Source organism: Sparus aurata, chromosome 11, assembly GCF_900880675.1.
Source record: "Sparus aurata chromosome 11, fSpaAur1.1, whole genome shotgun sequence".
NCBI classification, from domain to species: Eukaryota; Metazoa; Chordata; class Actinopteri; order Spariformes; family Sparidae; genus Sparus; species Sparus aurata.
In genome coordinates, this window is record NC_044197.1 from 14,323,132 (window position 1) to 14,349,507 (window position 26,376).

Here is a 26,376-nt window from a genome sequence, read left to right on the forward strand (position 1 = left end):
ACCGAACAATGAAAGGTTAAAGGCCGATAAAAAATCAACACATCCAGGATATTTATTTATGGTCACGCCGTTTATTTTGTTATTCCCCCAAACGGACAATGACACTACCACACCGCAGCCGGCAAACAAACAGAAAAACAACACCGAACTTAGAGTGTGGAAAATTACTATCTGTTCCGCAATCAGCCTTCAGGAGAGGAGGGAATTTTACTGGCGAGAAAGCTTACTGGTGGCACAAGACTTTGAGCCCCCAACCCCCCGTCCTCCACCGATGTATGAACACATAACTCGGAGAGGTTGGAGGAGGAGCTCCGAGTAATTGATGGGGGGCTGTGCTCGACCAAATGTGTGTGTCTTCTGTAAGCTTCAGTGGCATTGAGGTCGTTGGGTTTAAGGTTGATTGGGTTAATACCATCCATTACCCAAGACCAGTAATAAACTGGTGGAAGTGGGTTAAACTGGGAGATACTCAGCGTGAGCGTATCTGTTTCTGGAGGTCAAACATTATCCACGTTTAATAGTTGGCTCATTCTTCGGGGCGGTCACATGAGGCCGAAAAAAAGTCAGAACAATGTCACTCAATCCACAATGCATGTGTGTGTGTGTGTGTGTGTGTGTTCCTCACGTGAGATGTCACCATGGCGATCATGCTGTGGAATGCAGTCACCAATCCTCTCTGAGACGTCTGGGAGTTGTGGGTGTGTCCTATCTATGTGTAAGTGTCAAAGGTTCATTGCTCCATAATCACATGTCATTGTGGTGGTCTGCTCTCACGCCCCTCAGTTTAGCCAATCAAAAGCTGCGCATGAGACAATGTAAAGCAGGAGGACATTCCCAGCACAACAATCCCGACATACGCATCTGACTTCCTCCAGCACAACAGCAATAACACACACAGAGTCTTGTCACGGGACCGGAGAGACGTGGCGGACGTTAGGAGGGAGTACATTTGTGCATTTAGGTTGATGGACAACATGAGCCAAACATTTCATGGAAGTTTATGACTTCTTAAAAAGGTATTCTTCAAAATTTTAAATCCTAAAGCAGCTCCTGTGCATCATTTCAGCTTAGGTGTCAGTGAAAGTTCATAACGAGGGTTGATTTTAGAATTCCTGCCACTTGCTAACGAGGCTTTGAACAGTTGAAAATGCATGTATCAAACTACATCTGAACACGCTTGCACTGAAATATTTGTCATCCTATATGTACTGTAAATATGCCACCATGGGTTGAAGTGTCTTTTTCCGATCTCCAAACAGGAAGCCCTGTGTTATTCTGTTCTCTGCCCTGTTTTAATCTTCTTGTTTTGGTTTTATCTACTTGCTTTTTTTTTATTTGCACTGTCCCTTCTTATATAAACTCAAGTAAAACTAAAAGACTTTAATTCTCATTCTTGCTTTGTTTTATTTCTTTGTAATTTGTTATTTGTCATTTGATTGATTGGCTGTATCCTGCACTATTTAGGCTTGTTTTGGTTTGCCCGTTCTTATTATTTTCCTGTTTCTTCACTTTATTGTAAAGCACTTTGAACTACACTCCCAGTTTGAAATGTACCACATAAATAAGATATATTACTATCATTTTTTAAATTATCATTATCAAAACTAAACGGCAATGCTATTCTTTCTTATTATGGCGGTCCAAGTCCATCATGTTGTCCTTCAATGACACATACTAATGGTCTCAGTCCAACAGCAGAGGGAAAGGCTCTACATGCTAATCAGCAGGAAGTTAATTAAGGAGTCCGCACACGTTTTGTTTTTCGTCTCTCGAACCAAAACACTGTTTGAATAACAGGCCCGGGGTTGGAGCTGTTTATTCCTGCAGCTCTGTGTGCAACAACATCATTTGATCCAGGAAAACCGAGGGAGTCTTACTTGTGTTCTTCCTCCAGTTTGGACTGTTTTTTTGCAACGTTACTGACCAGACTAATGAACTAGACGGCTAGTATGCCTTTGCACCAGTGTTAACACCTGCTTTATGCTCAACTTCTACTCGTCTCTGTGAGTATTTGCTTCTTTTACTCAGAAACAGTCTCTTCCATCGTCTGTGACAGAGCAGTTGGATTCAAGCTGATTCTACACATGTTCACCTCCGTCATGGGCCAAATAATTCACACTGATCTGGAAACGGCGAGTGCGCGTAGGAGTGTTGAACGTGGCCTCTGGCAAACTTGTATCATGTGAAGGCCAGGGAGTCCTGGGAGCCAAAGAGGGAGCTGCGCTTTAATGGATCAACAGAAATTCATGCAGAGATTCACACTGAGAGGCTGAGCAGGAAAACATTTTTTCACTTTCCAAGTCTCATATTTTTCAACACATATCTGTTTCACAGCACTGTCAGTCTTGCCACATGTTTTCAAAACAAACTTTCAACTTACTACTTTTTTTTCTTTTCTTTTTTCTGCAGAGACATTAATCCAGAAGATTTATTCTAAGGTCCATGAGCTCTGTCTTGTCATCTGAAAGTAATGGCAAAATTCTTTAAACAACGCTCTATTTTCATTAAATAACAGGCAAATTCCACCACGCCTTTCTGGTAATTAGTTACAGTCGAAATAGTTTAAGGTTGGCTGGGTTATTTTGACTAAAGTTGGGTTCAAGTTAAGTTTAGGTTGAAGGGAGACACAATGGGCAAAAACGCTCAGTTTTGAGGTTTTAGGCTCCTTTGCTCACAAAAATACACGTTTAGGTGTTAATTTGAGTTCAGAGAGTTAGTTCTGGAATTCTGTGCAAATGACTGTATATTATTTTTTCTGCTTATAAATGCAAAATCTCTTTAAGAGTCAAGATTTTGGTATTGAAAGAGTTTTGGTTTCAGTTTGTAGTCCAAGGCTCAAGAGTTCCCTTTATCTACATCAAATTGTTCGCACTCCTTGATACCAGCCACTTTAAATATGCTTGATTTTTTATTTTTATTTTTTTCACAAGGATCCACACATTATCTCATAATGTAAAAGAAAGTGAGAAAAAATTCCTGGATCCGTCCCTTTATCCGGATCCAGACCAAAAATGATTAGGGTCTATTCTGCACTGAGGACCATCCTCCATCCAAAATTCATGGAAATACTTTGGGTTGTTTTTGTGTAATGCTGCAGTCAAACCCACCAACCAACAAACAGACACAGCTGAAAACACAACCTTCGTGGTGGAGATAATAATGACATGAGTGGTTGACTGCAGGTAAAAAAGGCCATGTGGAGAACAAAAGAGGCAAAACGCATTGGTAGAAGTCAGTCTTGTAACCCATTGGCTATCGTCTGATGACTTAGCTTTTAATTAGCTTTTTAAAAAATGATTTATCTGCATTCGTACGAGGATGCCTGTATGTAAAGTTTAGCTGAAATGGCGTGAACAGAAAAGGACTTTTTGGCCCAGATACCTGTTATCGGTATATCAGCTGGCTAAACCAGAAGCCCTGAAACATTTGACACCACCCTAGAGGCTAAATTGTCTTTTAACAGTAGCAGACGGGTTCCTAGATTGATGGAACTCCTGAAAACCTGTCACACTTGTGTAACAGTGAGCGACTCACCGGCCTTGCCCTCCCAGGCGAGCCCCAGAACACCGCTGTAATCTCTGTTAGTGAGCAGGTAGGACAGACAGAAGTTGCCCCAGTTGTTCTCAGAGAACAGACTCAACAATTTCTCCGGCCCGATGTACAGGGGATACAGGGGATCGTTCTTATCCTCCTCAGTCATCACCTGGAAGGAGACGAGTAGACAAAATGTTGAATTAAATATCTGTGTAGAAGTCATTTTGAGGGCGAGAGTCTGCCCCTGTTCGACTCTCACGGGTCACAAGAAGACGCAAACATAAACACCACCTAATGTATTCACCAAACGATCTCGATCAAAGCAAGTCAAGACATGTCTGTGTACTTAAATCAGACGTGTCACAGCCAGGATTACTGTTTTGTTGGGAGTTATCAGAAACCTGCATCTGCATTATGTTGCTCTGGGACAATCGGGTTGTTGTAGATTGGATCTCACCCTGAGGGACTTCACTTTGAAGTTGATGAGTTTTATTCCATCAAAGTCCACCTTGTCGAAGACGTCGTTCACAGCTCGCATGTAGTTGGAAACCTGAGGAAAAGAAACTAACGTGAGGAAACGCTCAACAACAATCTTCCATTTTTCATCTTTCAGAGCAGGTGCTGGGGGGGTTGAGGTTAAGCTGGCCGTGAGAAGTCAACACATGCTACTAGACAAAACACAAACAAATGAGGAACATAACGACTCCGACTTGACAACACATTTACACCAGGACAAAGCAAACTGCCAAAACTGAAAACACAACCACAAACAGAAACGCTAAAAGCTGATGAAGATGCCAAGGTTGAGTTGATGCAAAGGTTTGTGTGTAACTTGTGTGATAATATATGATCTGTATGCTTAGCAACTATGAGCATCATCATCAAAGCAGCTCATGTTCATTAGGAAATGACCTTACAGTCACCATGGAGATGATATCATTGGCTCTCATTGCATTGAAGCTTGAGGGTTATTTTTTCTGTATCTGGCTGCGTTGTGGTGTTGATGAAGGTTTTCAGTCAACAAAGGTCATGGTAATTTTGAGTGCTGTATCGTAGGCAACTGGACTTTCTTGAGGACGTTTCACCTCTCATCCAAGAGGGTTCTTCAGTTCTAACTCACCCAACTGGCCTTCCTGTGGGTTGCTAAGGCTAGGTGAGCCCAGGTGTAAGCTGTGTGGGGAGAAAGTCAGTTCCAGTTTGATATAGAGGGATTCTTTTACTCTACTTTCAAACCATCTGTCTTCTTTACATTGTTGTCCTTAAAGGAATGATTTTTCTCCTTCAGGTGTAAGGAGACTGCAGAGTCTCGACCTGAGGAGTTGGCCCTCCTGTGTTGCGCCATTCGTTTATGGAGAGGTTGTTTTCGTCTCCCCAATGTACAAATCTGTGCAGTCCTGGCTAGACTGAACAGCATAAACTACATTACTCTGTTCATGCCTCTGTGTTTTGTCCTCAGGATGGACAAGTTTCTGCCTCAGTGTGTTGGTAGGTTTGAAGTGAACCTGGATATGAAATTTACTGAAGATCCTCCTGAGTTTCTCAGATTTTCCTGCTACAGAAAGAATGACGATGTTTTTACGTTTTCCCGTCTTCTCCTCTCTGCCTGCTCTTTTAGAGGTTTTGACAAAGGTCCAGTTTGGGTAACCAGAGAATTTACGTGCTCCCCTGATGTGCTTCTGTTGCATCTCCTTCCCCTCTGTCTTCGTTGGCACCCACAGCTTGTGCTCCAGTGGGTGATGAGAGTCGAACAGCAAGTATTGATCTGTGTGTGTAGGTTTTCTGTACACCTCAGTGTTGAAGCTTGTGTCTTCTTCACAGAAGGGCAGACTGTCTCCTCTGACATCTTCCCAGGTGAGATTGATGTTATTGTATACAGCATTTCTAGGTTCAATGAAGGCTCCCACGTCCCTTGTTCTGAGTTGTAGTGCACTGAGCTCTCAGGCCCGCAATGGAAATTTTCTCCAGAAGACAAAAAAACCTCAACCAAATGGCAGAAAACAATAACAAAACAGTATTCCATAAAATATTAAGTATTTAATCCTTTCGACAATACAGTTGACTCTCTCTGAACTCGACCAAGTTTGGATCATGAACCATAATTGGACCATGTGAGGTAATCTGCAAAGTGTGGTCGGGTGTTTTCGGTGTGGGTGGCGCCGACGGTCCCACAGCAGAGAGGCACGTGGAAAGCAGTCACATGTGAGGGTCTGAGTCTGTGCAGCGGGAGATGCACACACGGTAGAGCCTGCTGAGTGTTTCCATAAATGTAAATATTGACACCTCGGATGAAGGAGACATTGAAACCAGGTCAGCAGTGATTGACAACAGCATTTTGTCTATTTACACTCAAAGATCACATCACGGCATCACTTACAGTATATTTTCACACCCGGCTCAACAAAGGTCTGGCACTGAACCAAGGACAGCAACAAGTGTGTGTGCGTGTGTGTTTAAGGTGGAAAGAATCCAAGAGGACGCGATGAGAGGACGGACAGCAGGAGGACAGCCAGAGGGAATAACAGCTAAGGACTCACTCATTGACCGACCTTGCTTTGACCATGAAGAGATTTAATCAAAAACACTCAAATGTAAAACAGGAAACACGGAAACAAAAGAATGTGAGAATGTGAATCCAAAATAATCTGATAAAATCAAAAATCTGTGCTCTTCCTATCAAATATCGGACGTAATAATAAACATAGAAACACTTCCCAGAACAGTCTGTTATTAAACTCAATATCAGCAGAGCATCCCACGTGACCTCTGACCCCAATGACAAGGGCTTTGTTCAGCCCCCTTAACCCAGACAAGCTCTTAAATCACTGTATTCTTTTGTATAATTGAGCCAATACAGTCGTGCCAGCAGACAATGCTTTCAACTCTGTATGTCGCTCAAATCAGACTTCAGAGATGCCTGAAATGTTTCAGTCTCACTTGAGCTGGAAAGAGAATATTCCTCTGAAAATCAGACTTGTGCATTTTCAGCCTATGGTTCCTCCTCAGCGAAGGTGAAGTGCTTTTGCAGAAATTTTGCTGCTACTAATAGGGTCAAAAGGTCAAGCGCGCAGGACAAGGGGTAAAACATGTTTGCGGCTCAAACGTGGCAAGCAACCTCAGAGTTCACAGAGTGCATTAAATGAGAAAAGGGGGGTCGTTCAGTTTTCAAATCAGGCTTTGTTATTGCATATTGCAGCTTGTTTTTTGACATGGCACCTGTAGAGTTATTTATTTACACTGAAAGTGCACACTTGAGCTTCAAGGTGCCTGTTCTGCCATGCGTGCCTGCCCCAGAGTCTCATTCAGGCAAATGTCAATAATAATCAATGTGCAACAATCTTCTCAGAGAACGAGAAGCCTCTCAACCCTCTCCCTACTGCGCAATGCCATGACAGCTGTGTGCGTCACTGCAGGCCCTGGCATGTGGTCCTTTATTCAGCCTCACGCCAGCAACAGCTTGTTTTTTTTATTTACTTCCCCGATTCCATCAAAGTTGGGACACTGTTTAAAACATAAATGAAACGGATTGTGATAACTTACTAATCCTTTCTGACGTATATTCAATCGAAAATCAGTAATAATAAAACGCTATATTTAATATTTTAACTTTTGTGAACATATGCTTATCGATGGGGCAACCTCGAATTGTCAGTCGTTCACAAGCAAGGATGGGGCAAGGTTCAACACTTCGTCAAACACATGATTGTATACAGGATCTTACTACATGGGCTCAGGAACACTCACAAATCATTGTGGGTAAACATGGTTTGTTTGTGAATGACGGTTGTTTTCATTTTTTGTTTAATGCAGCGGACCAGATTTCTTTGTATTAGTTGTAGTAGTTTTGAATAACTTTGTGCCAGTACTTAGCCAGTTATACCCTCCTACCCCAAAACAGATGTTTTCCCCCTCATTTGCCTTAAGTCATTAGCTGCTGATTATTAAAGAAAAGCTTGACAATAGTTTAAATCATGTTCCTTTAATCAGAGATGAACTTAGCAATCATGAATAATTTGATAAGGACATTTTAAAAGACTTTTAAAGAGGCTCAAACTGAGAGCCCAGGCTGCTCTTATTGGTTATATAAAAGGAAATCAAACATTAAACAAATCTAAATTCAGTGTTTCACAACCTTTCACTGTGTCTTTGAAACACCGATCATTGATCTCGTGCCAAATGACGTAACATTTGGAAATCGATTAGATGTCTTACATAACAAGTGAATTAATCGAACACCACTGGCATTTTTCCCTTGTTTTAAGATAAGATTTTAGGACTGAAAAGCACATCAGGTTTTTCTTTGATTGCAGCACCGTGTACCCAAAAATCTGGGACACTAGATTCAGGGTTATTTTATTCTTTATTTAACCTTTCGCAGGTTTGTAAACAGAACGTACTCAGCTCGGCACGTGGTGGGGGAAGTACTGTTGTGTTTTGATGCTCTGTCTTGATGTTCCATGACACTATAAATGCTCCAGCGTGCAACGTGTTCTCTGAGGCCTGAGACATCAGGCAGCTCAGGTATCTGCAGCATCACTCTGAAGGTGGCGACACTCAGGCTTGAAGCTTCGCTTTGTGTGATTTAAAGTTTTAAAGTAGGACAAACCTCAGTTAGCTCTGTTTTGAGCTAAAACACAATCATTGATACTCAACTGAAGATGAAATCATGGTGAATAAACTTGTGTGTATCAGATATCAAAATCTCATCAAGTGAAGATAAATGATGTGTAGTCACCTGACCCACAACAGCTTCCACAGACTTGAACCTCTTGTAATAGAGATGATCAGCATGGAGATGGAGCAGGCAGCTGGTCTTTGACTCATCCACTGTTCTCTTCAGCCGGCTCGCTGGTGCCTCCTGTGGATGAAATTGCAAAAGGAAGAGGTACAGTTGAAAAGACTGCAAAGAGGACACAGTCCGGGAGGTGATTTTGAACTATGACCTAGATGCTAAATCAGTAAACAGTTTGTCCTCATCAACCCCCCCTGACTTGTGTATCAGGTCCATGCATGACATCAGTTTAATCTGGACTACAGCTGGGATGTCGCATGTCCTAGTGGGAGAGAGGACAAGGAGGTTGGCTCCACTGTGAACATCTGTTCAGACCATCTCATGACCCAACAGTGGAAATGATCTTCACCGGCAGGTATGTTGATAAAAATGGATCCACATCAATGTACCGACATCCATTGTTGACAATGAACACTTGGACCACCACCCTCTCGGTTAAAGGTTAACGACAAATAGGGCACCCAAGGGAGAGATTAGTTAGATCAATGTGGCAGATGTTTGTTCCATTGCACCTGGTTTTCTAATCACTTTCTTACAGTGAGGGTCATCTGGTGCATTTTGATACCCTTACCCAGCTACTGTAAATATTATTGAAGTCCGTAAAGAAGCAGAGTTCATCTTTTTCAAGTCAACAGGCCATGTTTTCTGTAGCTCACACTTAGAGTCTGTTACCATCAAAGCATCCCGAAGGAAGCATCGATGAAACATAACCAAGTACATTTAGTCAAGTACTGTACTTAAGTCCAGTTTTGAGGTACTCCACTTTAGTATTTCCATTTCCTGCTATCGGCCAGAATAAATCACAACGCATAGTTATAAACAACAAATAACTTTTTGCATTACAGCCTGTGGTAAACTTGAATACACAAACATACTATAGGTCAAAACAATAGCAGCCACACCATCTACAATCAACAACAGCGAGGAGATGAAGTGGGAGAGGAGTTCCCCAGACTCCCTTATAAAATCACTCAATTTTGCGAGTCAGGAGTAACTTTATCAATTTCCTGAATTAATTTTATTTAAATGTTATCAATATGACCTTTAATATCAGACACTTTTCAGACTTTCACTCAATTTGTATGGGCGACCTTACATTTTTCAAAACATTATTTTGTCATGATATGAGATGATATCATTTTTTACTCCCGCATGACTTTTTGTACTTTTTTACTGCACAAACTGGAACTGAATCCTGTTATTTGCTCTTGATGACTCAACAGGCTAAATAAAAGTGACTGACTGAATGAATGTGCCCATAAATAAGGTCACTTAGAACAGATGAATCAGATTCACTGGTTTCTGGACTGTTTCTTCCTTTAATTGGCTATAAATGGTATTGGAGAAGAGGAACTTTTAAATGTGAGGACAGAAAAAGAAAGTGGGGCAGGGAGTGTGTTAGTGTTTTATCCACTGAGGTGATGTCTGGACTGTCTTACCTCATTGGCTCTGAGGCTTTGGGCGAGGACGTTTAGATGTTCTGCACCGCAGAATCCATCAGGGCTGGTTCTCATGGATGGCAGGACTACACAAAAACAAACACATTTTAATACACATGCAGTTTAAAAGCAGAGATTTATTTGCTACAGTCAAACATACACAAAGATGGACTCACAGGTAAACACTGTCATTGGTTTAATTTCGTCCTTGAACATGTTCCCTCAGCTGGTGAACTTCTCCGTCAATGACACATTCTCAAGTGGGCTCCCAGCGTCACAAATAAAAGTGACACCGCCAGTCATCATAACTGATTGGACAGATATTAAACATGACTGCTCATTTGTGGGAGGAGGCAGGACATTGTGTAAGATGACCTCACAAATAAACCCACACATGACGTGTGTCACAGTCTATCTTCGAAAAAATGATTTGTTTGTGCTGAAGAGGCCGTCGTAAAAGTGTTGCATTGTGTGTGTGCTTAACCAGGAGCAATGACCGGGGGAGGTTATTATGAATGATTCAAGAGCTCCAGAGCTGGACATAGGCCCCGATACATATCCGCAGTTGGAGATATCATATCTCTAAATGCTCTGAACTAGTATCCAGGGCCTAGAATTTCAACAAGCTCTCCCATGTTTTGGTAAAATGTGGGGAATATTTGGCAAATACAGTCACTATCAGACAGGAGACCATGGCAGGTCAATATCAATTCTGATGTTTCATCTTTCCGGATGTTTTCCTGTCATGGTCTTGCAAATCAATGTTTTCAAGGCACATTGTAAAGATGCTGAGTCATGTAACTTCTCTGGTTCACACAACAGGCACGTGAGGTCACATATTTCGCTTTATGAGCCAGTCATAGAAAAGATAGGCTTATTACCAGTCTACTATTTTTGGGGACTTAAGATAAACTTCATGATATATCACTTTTCCACAAAGTACCATTGTTTTCAGGTTGAAAATGACCCCAGATATTGGTTTGATCAATGCCAAAATAAAACAAGATTATCATCAACGGTCCCATTTAATTGAATCAGGCCTAATCCAATATCAAACTTGATAGCCCTGTGTCACCACCTATACCAACCACTTAAATATGCCTTATATTCATTGAGCTCCATGCATTATTCCTTGAGAAGTTGACAAAAAGCACCAAAAGTTAATGGGGTCTATTCTGGGCTGAGACTCTTCTTCTATCCAAGTTTTGTGGAAATCCTTCAAGCAGTTTTTGTGTAATCCTGCAGACAAACGAACCAACAAAAGGATCAAATGGATGTAATAATGACAGATGTTATTGAGGCCATTTAATAGAAACCTGAGAGACATGTATTTTATGCAAGGTGGTCCACATTTATCATAATGCTTTACATTTGAACAGGTTCTTATACAGAACAACATTAATTGCAGAAATCCATTAAAATTCGCCCCTAAGTGAACAGCTTACATGGGCAGGCGCACCCCCCACATTCTCAGACGCTTTAAAAATAGAGGAATCCACATTTGGAAGCCAGTGCTGTGGTCTAGACCGGGAGCCATGGGGCAGCCTGTGGAAAAGGTTGTGATAGGTGCTGGTTTGATTCCACTGAAACAACATAATCGCCTGCGATTTGTAACACCTCTGGGACAGCTCCCTCCATCAGCTTGATGTAATACTGACGGGATTGCAGTTGAGGGAGGTATTGCATTTGCATAAATTGGCCCATCTCATTGCACCGGCAAAGACACAGAATTCCACAAAAGTGCAAGTAGACAAAAAGACTTCATTGCAACAGTGTATATCAGTTTTATGGTCAGGGACTGTGGGGAATCTGCACATATGAAGGAAAGAATGTAAAGTAAAGAGCTACATTGTTTCATAATAATGTAAAGTAATGAGAACAATTGGTTTCAGTGGGATTAACCACAAATCCTGTGGCTCTACTGCACAGAACTAGATTCATGTGCAGAGAACAAACTTTTCCAGGCACATTAAAGTCGGCAAAAAGATCTTTGAAGTGAACAAGTTACTGTGTCACATGACGTAATAATCATGTCCATTTGTACGTTGCTGGAGTTAGAGTGACAGATTCAGGCAAACTTTTGCCAGCGAACTGGTGACCCATAAGAACTCAAAGGGGGGTATTGCAGCGCGTGTACATGTGTGTGCGTGTCCCAGAACAACTTCTTCCCGGATCGGTCATGGGCCTACAGAGAGGGACAGGCAACAGATGATTGGATCACACCATCCTACGAAAGTCCTCAAGTCAACCGGCTCCAGCCAATCATGAACCTGTGATCCGTTCTAAACATGGCATGAGTGGGGGTGGGCTGCGGGGTGGAGGTGGATGTGGAGGCCTAAATGCCGGGCGTTGACACACTGACGGAATTATTTCCAGACTTACCCATGTTCTCACTCTCTCAGTTGGCTTCTCTGGCTCTATCCTACTGTAGAAGATAAATGTTTCTGGTCTGTGGAAGACTTCTTATTTCTATTCTTTTGACAATTAAAAAGCAAGAAAATGTTTGACTGAATCAGGTCAGAATGACTTAAATCCCACGCGTTTATTGCGCTCTATAAAAAATAACAAAATGCCAAACTGTCAGTGTAAGGAAAGTGCCTGTCAGTGCCTGGAAAATAAAAACGATTTCCCAAATGAAAAATCAGTGTCACATTTCAGTCAAGTCAACTTTCGGAAACTACTTCTACTGTTATTTAGAGTAATGTGAAAAACATTTAACAGACCATCTCAAATCTAATTCCAGTTTAGAGTATTTAAAATTAATATACGATATGTATTCATGGATTATTGTTAGAGTGTCTCAGAGGCCAGAATGTCATTGACTATAAAAGGCATTAAGTGTTGAAATGCCCCTTCTATGAGCCAGGATACTGTATCTCCAAATTGCAATGGTACTGTAAAGTCACTGACCCCCGAATGACCCTTCGGTCGGGCAAATGCTGCTCTAGTTGGCCCAGGTGCCACTGTGGTCTTGTCTAAGTGCCCCTGGATTTCCCCTTTGGTCAGCTCAAGTGCAAAATAACCTGAAACCTAAATATAACAGAACACTAAACTCAATGTGTGTGTCTTAGGTTCTTCCCCCTCTTGCTCATGGGAGAATCTGTTAACACCTCTGCACAAGAAAACATCCATTGCGTGCATTAAAAATCTGTTCGGTCAGATATTGGATGATCTGTGGGGTCTCAACACAAGGCCCATGAGATCTCACAAATAACACAATTCACACGCTCGGTGGGAGCTTCACCCTTATGTTGTCCAGTGCATGCAACAACTGTAACAGCTGTTTCTGAAGCATAAATGCAAAAGACTGATAAACTCAAAGACACTGGTGCAACAGTTCAGCCGGTGTCCCTCAGAGATATTTCCCAAATCCTCCATGATTGTCTGATTTGCTGTGGGAATTAATTTCATGAGAGACATAGATGTCTGACGGATCAATTACATGATTGCTAAACTGAAGATTTAACAGATTTGTATGCGCATGGAATTTTAATGAAAGTTTCAGGCTGTAAAACTACTGAAGGATAATACAAAGAGATAACGCACAACTTCACTTTCAGTTTGAAGCAACAGTGAATGAGCCAGGAGTTAAACATTAAGAGATTTTACAGTGATATTTAAAACGTATTACTCGATTTATCTCAAGGAAGTGTGAAGTTAATAGTAACTATATTAACTGAAACTTCATAGAGAATACACGTTCCATAAACTACTCTGCACACACACACACACACACACACACACACACACACACACACACACACACACGTGTACTTGTCACAGGCTTTATGACATATTGAAAGCACTAGAAAACACATGTCACCTTCACATTATGTTTATGACCTCATGTCATTTCATATCTGGAGGTGAAGAGGATGGTGGAGGAGTTTCAGGCAAGATGGCTGCCAAGTGACCGCAATTCAAGACTGCATTTTTTATAGCTCTGAGAAAACCTTTGGATATTTTTTGGATGACAGTCTCCAGTCATGTTTGTGGCGACCAAAGCAGGTATTTAAAGCCAAAACAATATTTACTTTTAACCACAGTCAAGTGAGTTTTGTGCCTCAGACTACCCAGAACAGCACAGTGTTGTCACCTGTCAGTTTGAACCTAAAGAAACATGATGCATGTTGCCGCTTAAAGAAATGTGAACCTCTACAAGTTTGCAGAACCCGCCAACATGTATTCTGTCAATGGGGTTGTGATGATGCATGATTTGATTTAAGGTAATTCATTTCACATATTTTTTTAACATAATCTGTATTTGCATTGTATGATTGTAAGATTGGAGCTACGTCTATCCTCATACTATGACCACTTCCATCTTTACTTTGACTTCACATTTTAATACATTATTTGACTTATCAAGGGAACACAGAGTTCAGTGTAGTTATCTTCTTTGCCACTGTAGCATCTCTTGTGTTACTCTACTGTGTCCATGATGTCATACATTCTTCATACTTTCAATGCTGTTTATTATTAGGTATGCAGGATGATCCATAAAGTGTTTGTTTTCAAACAGAACAAGCAGGTGGGGATTGTGACCAGGTATCCTGGTGTCATTACATTGTAATTGTTGCAAAATGGGTGCCCTTGTCCTCGCCCTTTGTCCCAGATATGAGAGACCACATGACATCCCAGGAGAGTCCTTACGTAACCCCTGCTGCCCTCAGACGACAACCACAGGAAGTGGAAATGCACACAGGAGTAGACACATCTTGTCAGACCCCTGTGTCCTAATTTACCTTTTTTATGGAAGCATTGATTGTTTATTGAAATACCATGTGCCAAATCTTACACAGTTTCCTGCAGATATGCAGGCCTGTGAATGAAAGAACAGGATGCTGTCAGCTGCAACACTATCTAATGTAAATGTTGCTACAGTTGTGAAAGGGGTTGATTGAATGGCGAGAGTCTCTGGGAGGAACGCAGCCACGGAGTCTGTGGAGACTTTGCGGACAAACAGAGGAGGCAGGATTTGACACAATCTGCATGCTTCCAGTGAAATGCTTTCTCGGAAATAATCTTCTACTGATGCACACTTGCAGCCGCAGAAGCACACATAGAAACACGCACTCACACACACACTAATGCAGAACACTTTGACAGCTCTCGGTGATGGCTGCCATCTGGCCACATCATAAGCTGACAAACTGGTAGGCCAAGAAACCCTCTAAGATCCTCTACATGCTCGTCTACTCTCTCTTTTGCCTTTAGCAATTCACCCTTTCCTCCTCCTTCACCCTCATACCGTCCTCCGTGCTTTTCCCTCATCTCTCCTCCTCCTCCTCCTTAGAAAGTTACACCACCTTCACTTCATCTTCTCTTCAGCCTGTGCTGGGAAAACTTCCAACACCCCTCCAGAGCTGTAAATAGGTTCTGCTGTTACAGTAAACCTCCGCTCTTACTACGAGTTACAGGTCGAGATAGTTTATTGACCCTAATAATCTGAGGTTTTACTATAGCTTCAGGCTACAGATACTGTACAAATTAGAAAAGAAGCAATGAGGATTTGAAAATAGGGAGCAGATTAATTTTGTTGTTTGTCTTTCCATGGGACTGTCAAGAGGGCCGTGAATCAGACCTGTGACTGTGAGATCAACTGTAGCAAGGAATTTAATTTCATGCTCCTGCCATTATCACCAAACAGCCAGGAGAATCCGCTGAGGTTATGGCGTTTCACTGGACAAATGGACATTTATTTCTTCTTTTCATCATGGACTATTGGGACAGTTACTACAGAGCCAATCCAAGCTTAAAAATGTATGCCAAGAGAACTTTTTTTGACTTAAAGGTCTTATACGTCATGATACATGATTTTATTTTGAGTTACTACTGGAATATGTTTACATGCTTCAGTGCTAAAAAACTCATCATCACTTTTCTCATAATCGAAAGAGAAATACTCGTCCTGGGTTCCCCCTATGTCTGAAAAGCTCTCTTTTAGCTCCTGTCTCTTTAAGGCCCCTCCCTCGAAATATTTTGTCTGCTCTGATTGGTCAGCTCATACATATCCGAGCCAGCATCGCTAACAGCAAATGCGCCACTAGGCTGAGATTATGCAAACGTGAGATTGTTTGAAATGGTGTGATGTCACAAGGTCACAGAATTAAAGTTGAGACTACTGACGAGGAGCAGTGCTTTCTGTGGGAGAGAGGAGCTTCTGTTGGAGGGGACTTTGACCTTTTATATTTTCAAGATCTTTTACATGCAAAAGAACATATAGAAAACACTGAAGGAAAGGAAAAAAAAAAAGAAATTGCACAATAGGTCTCCTTTAAGTGGAAAGCGGAACACAGTCTTACCCATGTCATCCTCATGGTAGATTATAGAGTGGTGATGTGTTTCTCTGCTGGCGTATCTTTGTACCGGCTCTATGTGATAAGTCCCGTTGTCTGTGTGGATCATTCCCTCAAACTGACCCTGTAACACAGAGCCATGGCAGGCTGAACCATGTTCACCTGCAAGTCCAGGTCAGGAGAGATAACATGTCAGGGTCAGACAGGTGAAAATCATGAAGATAGAGAGAGCGACATAAAGATTAGAGGCATCGCTGAGACATCAGAGAGATACAAGAGGTGACATATGAGGCAAGACAGAGAAGGAAATGAATTGACTTTCATTCAATCTGCACACTTCTTCAATAATCAGGAATGTTTTACCACTAACAGATGTTGATCCAGATGTTTGTATGCAAACAACAAAGATTATAAATGTCTGTTGATTTAAGATGATTAAAAGCTTTCATGGCAGTCACTTCACTTCAGCTTGCAGGTTATACCCACCATCGAGTGTTCCTGAGTATATGTGGGAGAGGTCAGCTGATGTGGAGCCATTCTCACTGACCACCGTGAAATCTTCGGAGAATGCTCCTGCGTCGCGTTTCAAATACAGGCGGAAAGTTCTGGGGGAGACAGAAACACAAACAGCTCACAGATGGGCTCAAAGCTTTGTAGTGCAGTAGAAGGTATGCAGATCTATCAACAGCAGGAAAAGAGGGTCAATTACCGGCCGACACGTGTTATTGGTTTGGTTACAGAAATAAAAGCGTGTGTTCAAACAGTATAATACTGTTTATTCAGAAAGTCAGTTTTTAGTTAAGAGGGCCTCTTGAAAGACTTCCCACAGTTGCAGGTATTGTAAAGTTACCTGTGGAAAGCAGTGAAGTCCAGCTGCAGCGTGTATTCATGAGGTTGTGTGGCTCTTCTGGCTCTCAGGTGCTTCCTGTGAAGATCCTCCCTGTCGTATGACAGGCCCTCATAATACTTTATAAATGGGCTGATGCCACTCACAGCCCCTGGCACAAAGGAAGACATTCCAGTCACTTCACAGAAAAACCAGACAAGGAAATTCCAGTCTCATATTCTGTGGATTATCTTCAGTGAACCCCTCTGTTGTAGCGTCTCTCATCGAAAAATCTGCTTTTGTTGCTGATGACATTTTGTCACACATTCAGGATTCTCATGTCTCATTGTAAGAAATATTCATCTCGATCAGCAGTGTATCTATAATTCAACATTGACAGTAAAAGTAGCGACAAGTTGCTGGGCAACTAAAGCCACATGTTTGGGAAAGATCGAGGACTAATATACAAATATGGACATAACTTGTTAGGCTAATTTATCACATTCTGTTGTTGGTCACTTATTCCTGTTTCCTCAAAGAGTTATTGATTATGATGCAGTAGAAATTACACATCCAAGAAAACATCTATTTATATGAGACAGAAACAATTACTTTTGCTTTTACAGGATTATTTATTGATCTGCTTTATAAATGTCACCTTATACATGTATAGTTGTTAAAATTAGTTATTTTTGTGTTTGTTGCTGTACTTATAGCCTCTGTCTTACTTCCTGCCCACCTGTCTCACATCAGCCCTGTTCCGGGCGTCTCTCCACCTGCACCTCATCCCCTTGTTAGTTAAGTTTGTGTTTATGCCTGTGTCGTTCCCTCACTCTTCGTTGGTTCATCTGTTCTTGTCGACTCGTTTATTTTGTGCTATTGTGCCTGTTTCCTCAGTTCTTGTGTGTTCCTGATTTGTTCCTCTGGTTTTATTGTTAGTTTTTGTATAACTGTGGTATTTTTCTTTGCCTTCCTTTTTGTTGCCAGTTTTTGTCACCTGCCATTTTATTATTTGCTTTTTTGTTTTTTACCTGCCTTCCTGTCTGTCTTGCGTTTAGGTCCTGTGTGACTCATGTGACTGCGACAAAATAAGTTATGAAAAAGATGCTAATTGCCGCCTATGTTGCGTTCATAATTTTTTGAATTTCCTAAAACTTCCCATATTTACAACAAGAAAGCATTTTAGTGGTGAGGTTGCAAATAAGGCCCTATGTCAAGCTTTGTCTATTTGGGGCTACCACAGAAACATGGTGGTGTGACACTGATGAAGAAGTCCTGCTCCCACTGTAGATTTCAATGGCTCATTCTAGGGTACTATATTGTAAATTCGTAAAAACATGCCAGTAGGTCCCTCATACGCACTGGATGCACTGGTTTTTATTGAACTAGAAATATTTCTTTTGCTGTAATGGAAACCAGTGAACCCGACAATCTTTTTTGATTTTCCCCTACTGCCACCGTCACACAGCAAATGTTGACTAGACCTCATACTAAATGTCTAACAGCTCATCTACTGAGTGTTGGATAACTGGAGAAAGCTTTTAGGAGAGGCTTGCACTTTCCCGGACAAGGGGTCATCACCAACTCACTGTTGCCCCGCCTGAGTAAATCACACTTACCTAAACCCTTACAGACGGGTGTGTCCCATTAATAACAACTAAAAAAGCCAAATGTCATGTCTCCATCGCTGTCAGGTTTTTGTATAAAGGCTCCTGTTTGCAGCATTCTTGAGAGGACAGGTTGAGACATGTCTGAGGCCAGTCCACCACATCAGTATATTCATATTCATATTCACACACACACACACACACAGACACTGACGTACACATATGGTGATACCACCATCAATAACCCTATGTACTTATTCAGGGGGCAGAGGGAGTAAATATACACACACACACACACACACACACACACTAATCTGCACATTCCTCTACCTGTAATCCGTTGACGGCAGTCGAACAACAACAGCAGCAGCCAGTAGTGTTGAACCCCCATGGTCAGGCGTGTTTTTGTTTTTCCCCCTTTTCACAGTCTTTTCATTCTCCACCTTCGCTCACACCCGTCGCTCTCTTTCATTCTTCCAGGTTTTTCCTCTCTCGTCACCAGCCTCGTACCTGTGGTCTTCCCATGCTGGAATGTGAGCAGTCAGGCAGTTCAAGCCAGGACTCAGCGTGGAGATATGAACACTGACACAGTGGAGAGGCATATTCAGACTTGTTGGCTAACATGAGCTATCTACACAATTATAGGTGGCCTTTACAGTATGGTAGGAATGGTGTTGCAAAGATTGAAAGCGTTAGCATCTGTAACTTAAAGATCCTCTTGGAGAGTTGAAGTAAGGAATAATCCAAAGTATTAAACCTCCATTTGCTTTAAGAAGAAGAAGTTGCTCAGTTTAATAATGATAATAATACATTGATACAGTAGTATTGTACCAAAGTGTCAGCCTTGTGGTGCTGCTAGATAAAACATCAGGGGATTAATAAAGCCTGTAGTTTTCAACCTGTCAGGACCACGACTGTCTGAATTTGAGAGCCATTTTAAGCCATTAAAGTTTGCATGTCCCAATCGCCAGGTGCCAGACCCCCAAACTCCACAATTTATTCTCCTTTATATCTTTCTATCTCTTTGTCATTTTGAGATACACATTCATGAATTAAAAATGATGGAGGACAGAGGAGATGAACCAAGTACAGTACAACTGTTAAATGCTGTTATTTTCAAAAAAGACAGGTAAATATATACAGTATACTTAACAAGGTGTCAGAAGTACTTTTTGTCAGGTTTTAAAATCTTTTTTATTTTGTACGCACTCTAGTGGATGTTATAAACATACAGGTATGTTCTGCCTCTTTAGAGTCTGCTTTTTTGTGTGTTTTATTTAGAATTTTATATCATCTACACCTCAATAGTTTGATTAAGCAGCAAAATTAAATGTTCTTCAGATTTTAATCTTAATATAACCCCAATATACCAGAACATACCCTTTGGTGCAAAAGATGGAGGATGTAAGGAAAGATATTATTACATTTTACACACATATATACATATTACATATATTACATATTTTTCTACCACCTTATTGAGTTTAGTTTAGCATCAATGGATTTACCAGTTTTTTCCTAAATCACTTTTTCAAACCGCTGATGTATGTTGTCCACTGCAGTGGACATTTACGCAGCACCTTCAAAATGCAATATATTGAAAAAAAAATATAGTTTAAGAGTAAAAACAAACATTTGAAAAAATTTAATAACTTTTGTGGTTGAATAATTCAAACATGAAAGGGCTAGAGTTGAGCCGTAGAGAAAACTGGTGGACTGGCTGACCTGCAGACAATTCTCTATAGAGTCACGCCACTTGTGAGGCTAAAAAAAAACTTAATAACTTAATAAAATGCCAAATCTTGAACTCTGATTAACTTTATCTATTTTCTGGCAAGGGAAATGCTTCCCACAGGTCTAACTATAGACCTATGTGTGGCAGAGAAAAGCCAAAATAGGGCCAAATATGAGAAGGAAACAATCATTTGTATGAGTCACACTGTGTCAAAGGTATTTTGAAGGCTCATTCTCAACAAAGTATGACAGGTTTAGTTAATTTTGAGGAACAAAAGTCTCTAGAGGGAGACCGTTTGACCCGGAAATTATGTCAATTCAAACAAAGGTTTTGTTACTTAAAATAAAAGCCAACTCTTTATTGAATGTACATCTGCATGGATGACTGGCAACAACTTTGCAACAGCTCCCTGGGAAAATAACAAATCTTCTCTTTATACATGCGTTTCCTTTCTTAATAATCTCTGCGGCACTGCATTAGAAATAGACAACATGGAAGTGTATATATTTCCTCCATTGGAACGTAAGATAATGTGCTGCAGCATTTCGCCGGCCTAATATCATGTTTCTTAGAGAGCTCCAGTCAAGATACTGGAGCTCCGCCATCACTATGACCACAGCAAATTGTTGCTCCACAGGAGTCCAATTACTCTCCGAACTGCACCAAACCACTGCAGCTCCTCCTGTAAAAAGATAAAATCATGAACAATGAAAGTTCAAATGGCCCTCTTAACATTTAGCCTGCTGATGATGCCACAAAAAAAGATCTTTACAGAATAAAGAGCAGATTAACAAGCGCCAATCCAGCACTAAATGTCACTTGTAAATGTTTCCTGAAACAACTGAAGGCTTGTCACAGAGCTATATGAGATAGTTAGGGACTCTGTGTTGCATGTAAACATTGATGGACACCAGATACCAATGAGCCATATTGACTGTGCATATACAGATGGAAACAAAAACAGATTAAAACAGATTAAAAATCTGATCATTTAATGCTGGACAGCTGCATCTGAAACCTTCACAACTCACCGGGACACCAATGACTGCAACACAGTTTAAGTTAAGCCTCAGTAGTTTTACCACCATGTGCACTCTGATCGTTTGACCAGGTTTGGGGGGACCCCGGCCCGGATCTTGTTTCATATGACCTGACTGTCGTTAAGACGATGACATAACATCTTCTCAAGTGTTGGCTGGCTCATGTCCAGCTGTATAATCTTGATAGATGTCACCCTAGGGCCGCTGCAGACAGGTTCCTACTGCAGACAACGCACCACACCACCAACTCACTCCCACAGGTCAATGTTTTACAGCCTAACCTCCCCCATCCTTTAATCATCCACTGACCGCCTCCCCCAGAAATCTCCTGCTTCACACCGATTGGCCAGGAAGGGATCACCCGGAGCCATGACATCACAGAATTTACTACCCTAGAACAGGCTTGCACAAATATCCACCGACACACACACACACGCGTGCACACACACACACACACATATGGAGTTTGTCGACTTGCAACTGTGTAACTTAACACCCTCATGTGTCCCTCAGGTTGTCCCAGTGAGCTCCAGTGTGCAAAGTGTTACGCATTTTTAACGGGTTTTTGCTATTTTAAGAGGTTTTGCATGTCAGCTGATCTAAAAACTACATAAACGTCAAAGTAGCAACTGAACATTGAACATCTGCACAACTTTTACTCCTCCTGTTTAACCTTTACTCCTCTCGTAATTTGGAGAGGTTACTCTGGGATGTTGACTTTAGTCGGCAAGCTGACTGAAACACAGGCTTGATCTCATAAAATGTGAATTGTTTTAAACAGTTACACGACCAGAATCTTGACACAGAGGAAGGGAAATCTCAGTTCCTGCTACATGAATGTATTTATGCTGGCAAAGACATTTTTCTCAGGGTAACTGATCCCCTTGGTTCTGGGAATGTTTCCACATATAAATTCTCCGCTCTGCATTCAAGGATTCATGTGCGTTTCTCCTGGCGGATTTTGCAGGTTCTCATGAGGTTTGCTCACCGCTTGACTGAAATGTTTTCATGGGAGTTTCTGATCGCCTTTGAGGCTAATTCAAACCAACACTACACATGACATCCAATCTGACCCTACAAATGTCTGGCATTTAGTGCCACACAAAGGATCATTGGGATAATTGGAGCGACTGCATGCCCTAAACAGGTTTCTTTAGTTCTACAAGGGTTCATAGGCTATGGGAATTATCAAATCACATCTTTCTGCTGACATAGCCAACTGTTAACCCCTTCCCAGAGCTGACCCACTTCACAAAGGGCCGCGGCCTCTCCTTTCTTCAAGCCCGGGCACCGCACAATATCCAGTCTGTGTCACACTCCATAATGAGTGCATTGTATTCAAGGCGTTGACATAGCTCTTAGATGAGCAGATAGGCGAGCTGCCATTAATCTCTGTCTCATTATTGATGGATCCGACGCCCTCAGTGCCAGAATATGGGTCCACACTGTAGCCCCAAAAATAAAACACATGCTGATTTCACTAAAATAGTTGAGAATATATTTATAATTCGATCATGTATCGTACATTTACGCAATTCAGGGTTAGTTGGGTCAGTTTTCTCATAAACAAGACTCCTGAGATAGATAGCCATGTGTTTGTTAAAGAGTGTCAAAGTGTTTCTCTTCGGCTATCAAAAGAGACTGAAGGTTGCTTTGTCATGTTTGCCACCGTAAACCTCCAACAGGTGCAATCTCTCAGTTCAGGAGTAGACAGGAGGCCGGCTGAAGGGTTTTACTCCAGAAGTCAGTCCACTTGCAATGCAATGCTTCCCCCTAGAGAAAGCCTTGTAAAATGACACATAAAGAATAAAGACTTAATTTCCTTTTTTATTTTCCAATGATGAGATGGACAATACACATAAAAATGCATTGTGCATATATCTGCATACAGCAATATCTTTTACTGCATAACACATTTCAAATGCTGCACATAGCACAGTGTCAGGCCTCTCAGTATCTCACCACACTGAGAAGACTCACAGAAGACTAGACAGAACAGCATCGTTCATAACTATTACTTTTTGCTGTGTTGGACATAAGGTCATGACATTAACAGCTACCCAAAACAACAGATGAGGTCTTTTGCGCACATGATTACAGAACAACAGTGGGGACTGTCAGCAAAAGACAGGAACAGTCTGTGCCAACATCAGGATAAAGTGTATTTAAACATGTCCATGGACCTTGGCACATTTGGGAATGTAGTGCAGTCAGCGAAATGTTGAAAGACGAGTGTGTTCCACCACAGTTTGATCAAACTTCCTCCAGTTTCCCAAATCAATTTACACAAATGTAGTGTTTATTGCGGGGGCCGAGAGCTCATCACACTGACAATTAAATTAAATTCAGAGGATCTATGCACAGCACAGCAACAGGCAGCACAACATTACAGAATATCAGAGGGTATCAGTAAAATCAGATTTTCAAAGCTTGTTCCTGGGTCCACTTTCCCTGCGTTTAACCCTTGTGCCTTCCTTAAAAAAACTTCCTCTAACCACCTTCGTGGCAAAAATGTACACGCACAAAATCTGCCATAAAATCCTCATACATCAATATTTTTTTCTGCTTTTTTTTTTGCTTGAATCCCTTAACCAACTTGTTCCCTGATCAAAATGATCAAATATTTAAACATTTTCAGGATTTTAACCCTTTAAATGCCAGTTTGATTATTTGAATTATCAATTATATTTCTTAAAAAAAACACAAAAAATGTATTATTTTCTATATAATAAGTAGTAGCCTTATGGGGCTTTGGTGGTGATTGGAGTCTTGGATATGTCAAAGATTACCAACAAAATTGATTTGATTGCATCAGTATTTTTTATGTAGTAACAAATACTCCCTCTAACCACCTTCGTGGCAAAAATGTACACGGACAAAATCTGCCATAAAATCCTCATACATCAATATTTTTTTCTGCTTTTTTTGTTTGAATCCCTTAATCAACTTGTTCCCTGATCAAAATAATCAAATATTCATTAATTTTCAGGATTTTAACCCTTTAAATGCCAGTTATATTATAATTATCTATAAAAAACCCACAAAAATGTATTATTTTCCATATAATAAGTAGTAGGCTGATGGGGCTTTGGTGGTGATTAGAGTCTTTGATATATCAAAGATTACCAACAAAATTGATTTGATTGCATTAGTATATTTTATGTAGTAACAAATACTCCCTCTAACCACCTTCGTGGCAAAAAATGCCCCATTGACTTCCATTAAAACCACATTTTTTAATCGCACTACCATTACAGTATAAAACCATGCATTCTGTAATGTCAGCATGCCATTTTGAAGAAAAGTAGTTATATTTGACATTTTTGATGTATTTCACCAGATTGAACCATTTTCCCATTGTAGGCCGATGCATGAAATTCTTGTATTTTTGCCAGTTATATTATGGAGCCGGGTGACTACCAGGGCCCTGTGTGTGTGTGTGTGTGTGTGTGAAATGTTTTTAAATCAACATCTGATTCATCAGTGTGAACTCTTATTGTGCAAACTGCAACAACTTTGGAAATTTAGACAACAAAAAACAAAATAGAACATATGAAATATGAACAAAATATGAAATATAAACAGACATATCCAGGCATTGAATATACGACGTGTGTGTGTGTGTGTGTTTGAGAGAAACAGATACATGGATACTGTGTGTGTGTGTGTGTGTGTGTGCGCTTGTGTGTGTGTGTGTGTGTGTGTGTGTGTGTGTGTGTGTAATCTGAGGGTTAAATGAAATACAAGTTTACAGCTGCTGTTGAAATATCAAAGTTAATGTTTCTTCTTCTTCTTCTGGACAGAAAGGAGGTCTCAAAGTGTGTGTGTGTGTGTGTGTGTGTGTGTGTGTGATCCTGCAGCATGTGACCTAGTGTTCCCTACAAATGCACACTTGGTGGTGGAAGACCTCTTTTTCAGGCCTCTGCACAACCAGCACACACCTCTCCTTCTAGTGGAGCTGGTCAATGGCGCTGTCAGGATGAGAAGTCTCATGTATGCCCGAATCTCTTGGGCATCCACGTCACTCCATCCTGACACTGAATGCCTCCCGTATAAGTTTGTCATTTGCAAAATGAGCTGGATCAGGTCAGGAGTGAAGAAAAGGTCAAAAGATGATGCTACATTATGGATTCTTGATATTGCATCTCCCATGGGCCCTGGCATCATGCTGGTGGGTGCCTGCATGTAGCACAGTCTCAGCATGAGATGGAGACCACACTTGCCCGTCCACTGACTTTTAGGATGGACAGGATCCTCAGTGCCCGCTTCACTCTCAGAGGATGGGTCAGAGGCACTCACAGACGTGGAAGACTCCAGCGAGCCTTCTGTGTCAGACTCCCCCTCGAAGATCGTGGTTTCCCCTGATGAATCCTGCAGCTCGCTGTCAGATAAAGGCTGCATGACCATTTCTAATGCCTCTTCTCTTCTGAAATGCCTTTTCATTTTTGCACCCTCTCTGCTCACTAATGAAATGACCCCTCAGACAAGTTGCATGTTTATCTTTGGCTGTGAAAGCAGCCAGGTGCATAAACATACTAACCGTTGTTTTTGTTTTGTTTTTGAGAACAGCAAAGGCATGTTTTCACTTAAGCACCTTTTCAAAGACACATGAAACACATTCCTCAAAAGATGACCTTTTTTCACCGCTGAAGTGATCAGTGCATGCTTACAGATTCTCACACACACACACATACACACACACACACACACACACACACCACACACACACACACACACACACACACACACACACACACACACACACACACACACACACACACTCACTCACTCTCACTCTCACTCTCTCTCACTTTCTATCTCACACACACACACAGACAGACACACACACACACACACACACACACACAACATGCACACACACACACACACACACACACACACACACAAGGCCCTGGTAGTCACCTGGCTCCATAATATAACTGGCAAAAATACAAGAATTTCATGCATCGGCCTACAATGGGAAAATGGTCGAATCTGGTGAAATACATCAAAAATGTTAAATATCACTACTTTTCTTCAAAATGGCATGCTGACATTACAGAATTCATGGTTTTATACTGTAATGGTAGTGAAATTAAAAAATGTG

The 26,376-nt window shown here is 41.2% G+C and overlaps 1 protein-coding gene and 1 long non-coding RNA gene across 2 annotated transcripts in view; one reads left to right on the plus strand and one right to left on the minus strand.

Moving 5' to 3' along the window:
- Positions 1 to 19,008, minus strand: part of LOC115590835 (disintegrin and metalloproteinase domain-containing protein 10) — a 33,813-nt gene extending 14,805 nt beyond the window's left edge. The window contains exons 1-8 of the mRNA XM_030432284.1: positions 18,825 to 19,008; positions 16,912 to 17,059; positions 16,548 to 16,666; positions 16,068 to 16,223; positions 9,763 to 9,848; positions 8,267 to 8,389; positions 3,992 to 4,084; positions 3,535 to 3,703 (exon numbers count right to left, since the gene is read on the minus strand). Coding sequence (XP_030288144.1) covers positions 3,535 to 3,703; positions 3,992 to 4,084; positions 8,267 to 8,389; positions 9,763 to 9,848; positions 16,068 to 16,223; positions 16,548 to 16,666; positions 16,912 to 17,059; positions 18,825 to 18,885 — 955 coding nt within the window. The 5' untranslated portion in view covers positions 18,886 to 19,008. The remainder of the gene's footprint in view (positions 1 to 3,534; positions 3,704 to 3,991; positions 4,085 to 8,266; positions 8,390 to 9,762; positions 9,849 to 16,067; positions 16,224 to 16,547; positions 16,667 to 16,911; positions 17,060 to 18,824) is intronic.
- On the plus strand, positions 8,281 to 19,394 carry LOC115590836 (uncharacterized). The gene is made up of 3 exons (XR_003985841.1): positions 8,281 to 8,416; positions 8,534 to 8,678; positions 18,975 to 19,394. It is a non-coding gene; the product is annotated as an uncharacterized LOC115590836 (long non-coding RNA).
- Positions 19,395 to 26,376: the final 6,982 nt, after the last annotated feature.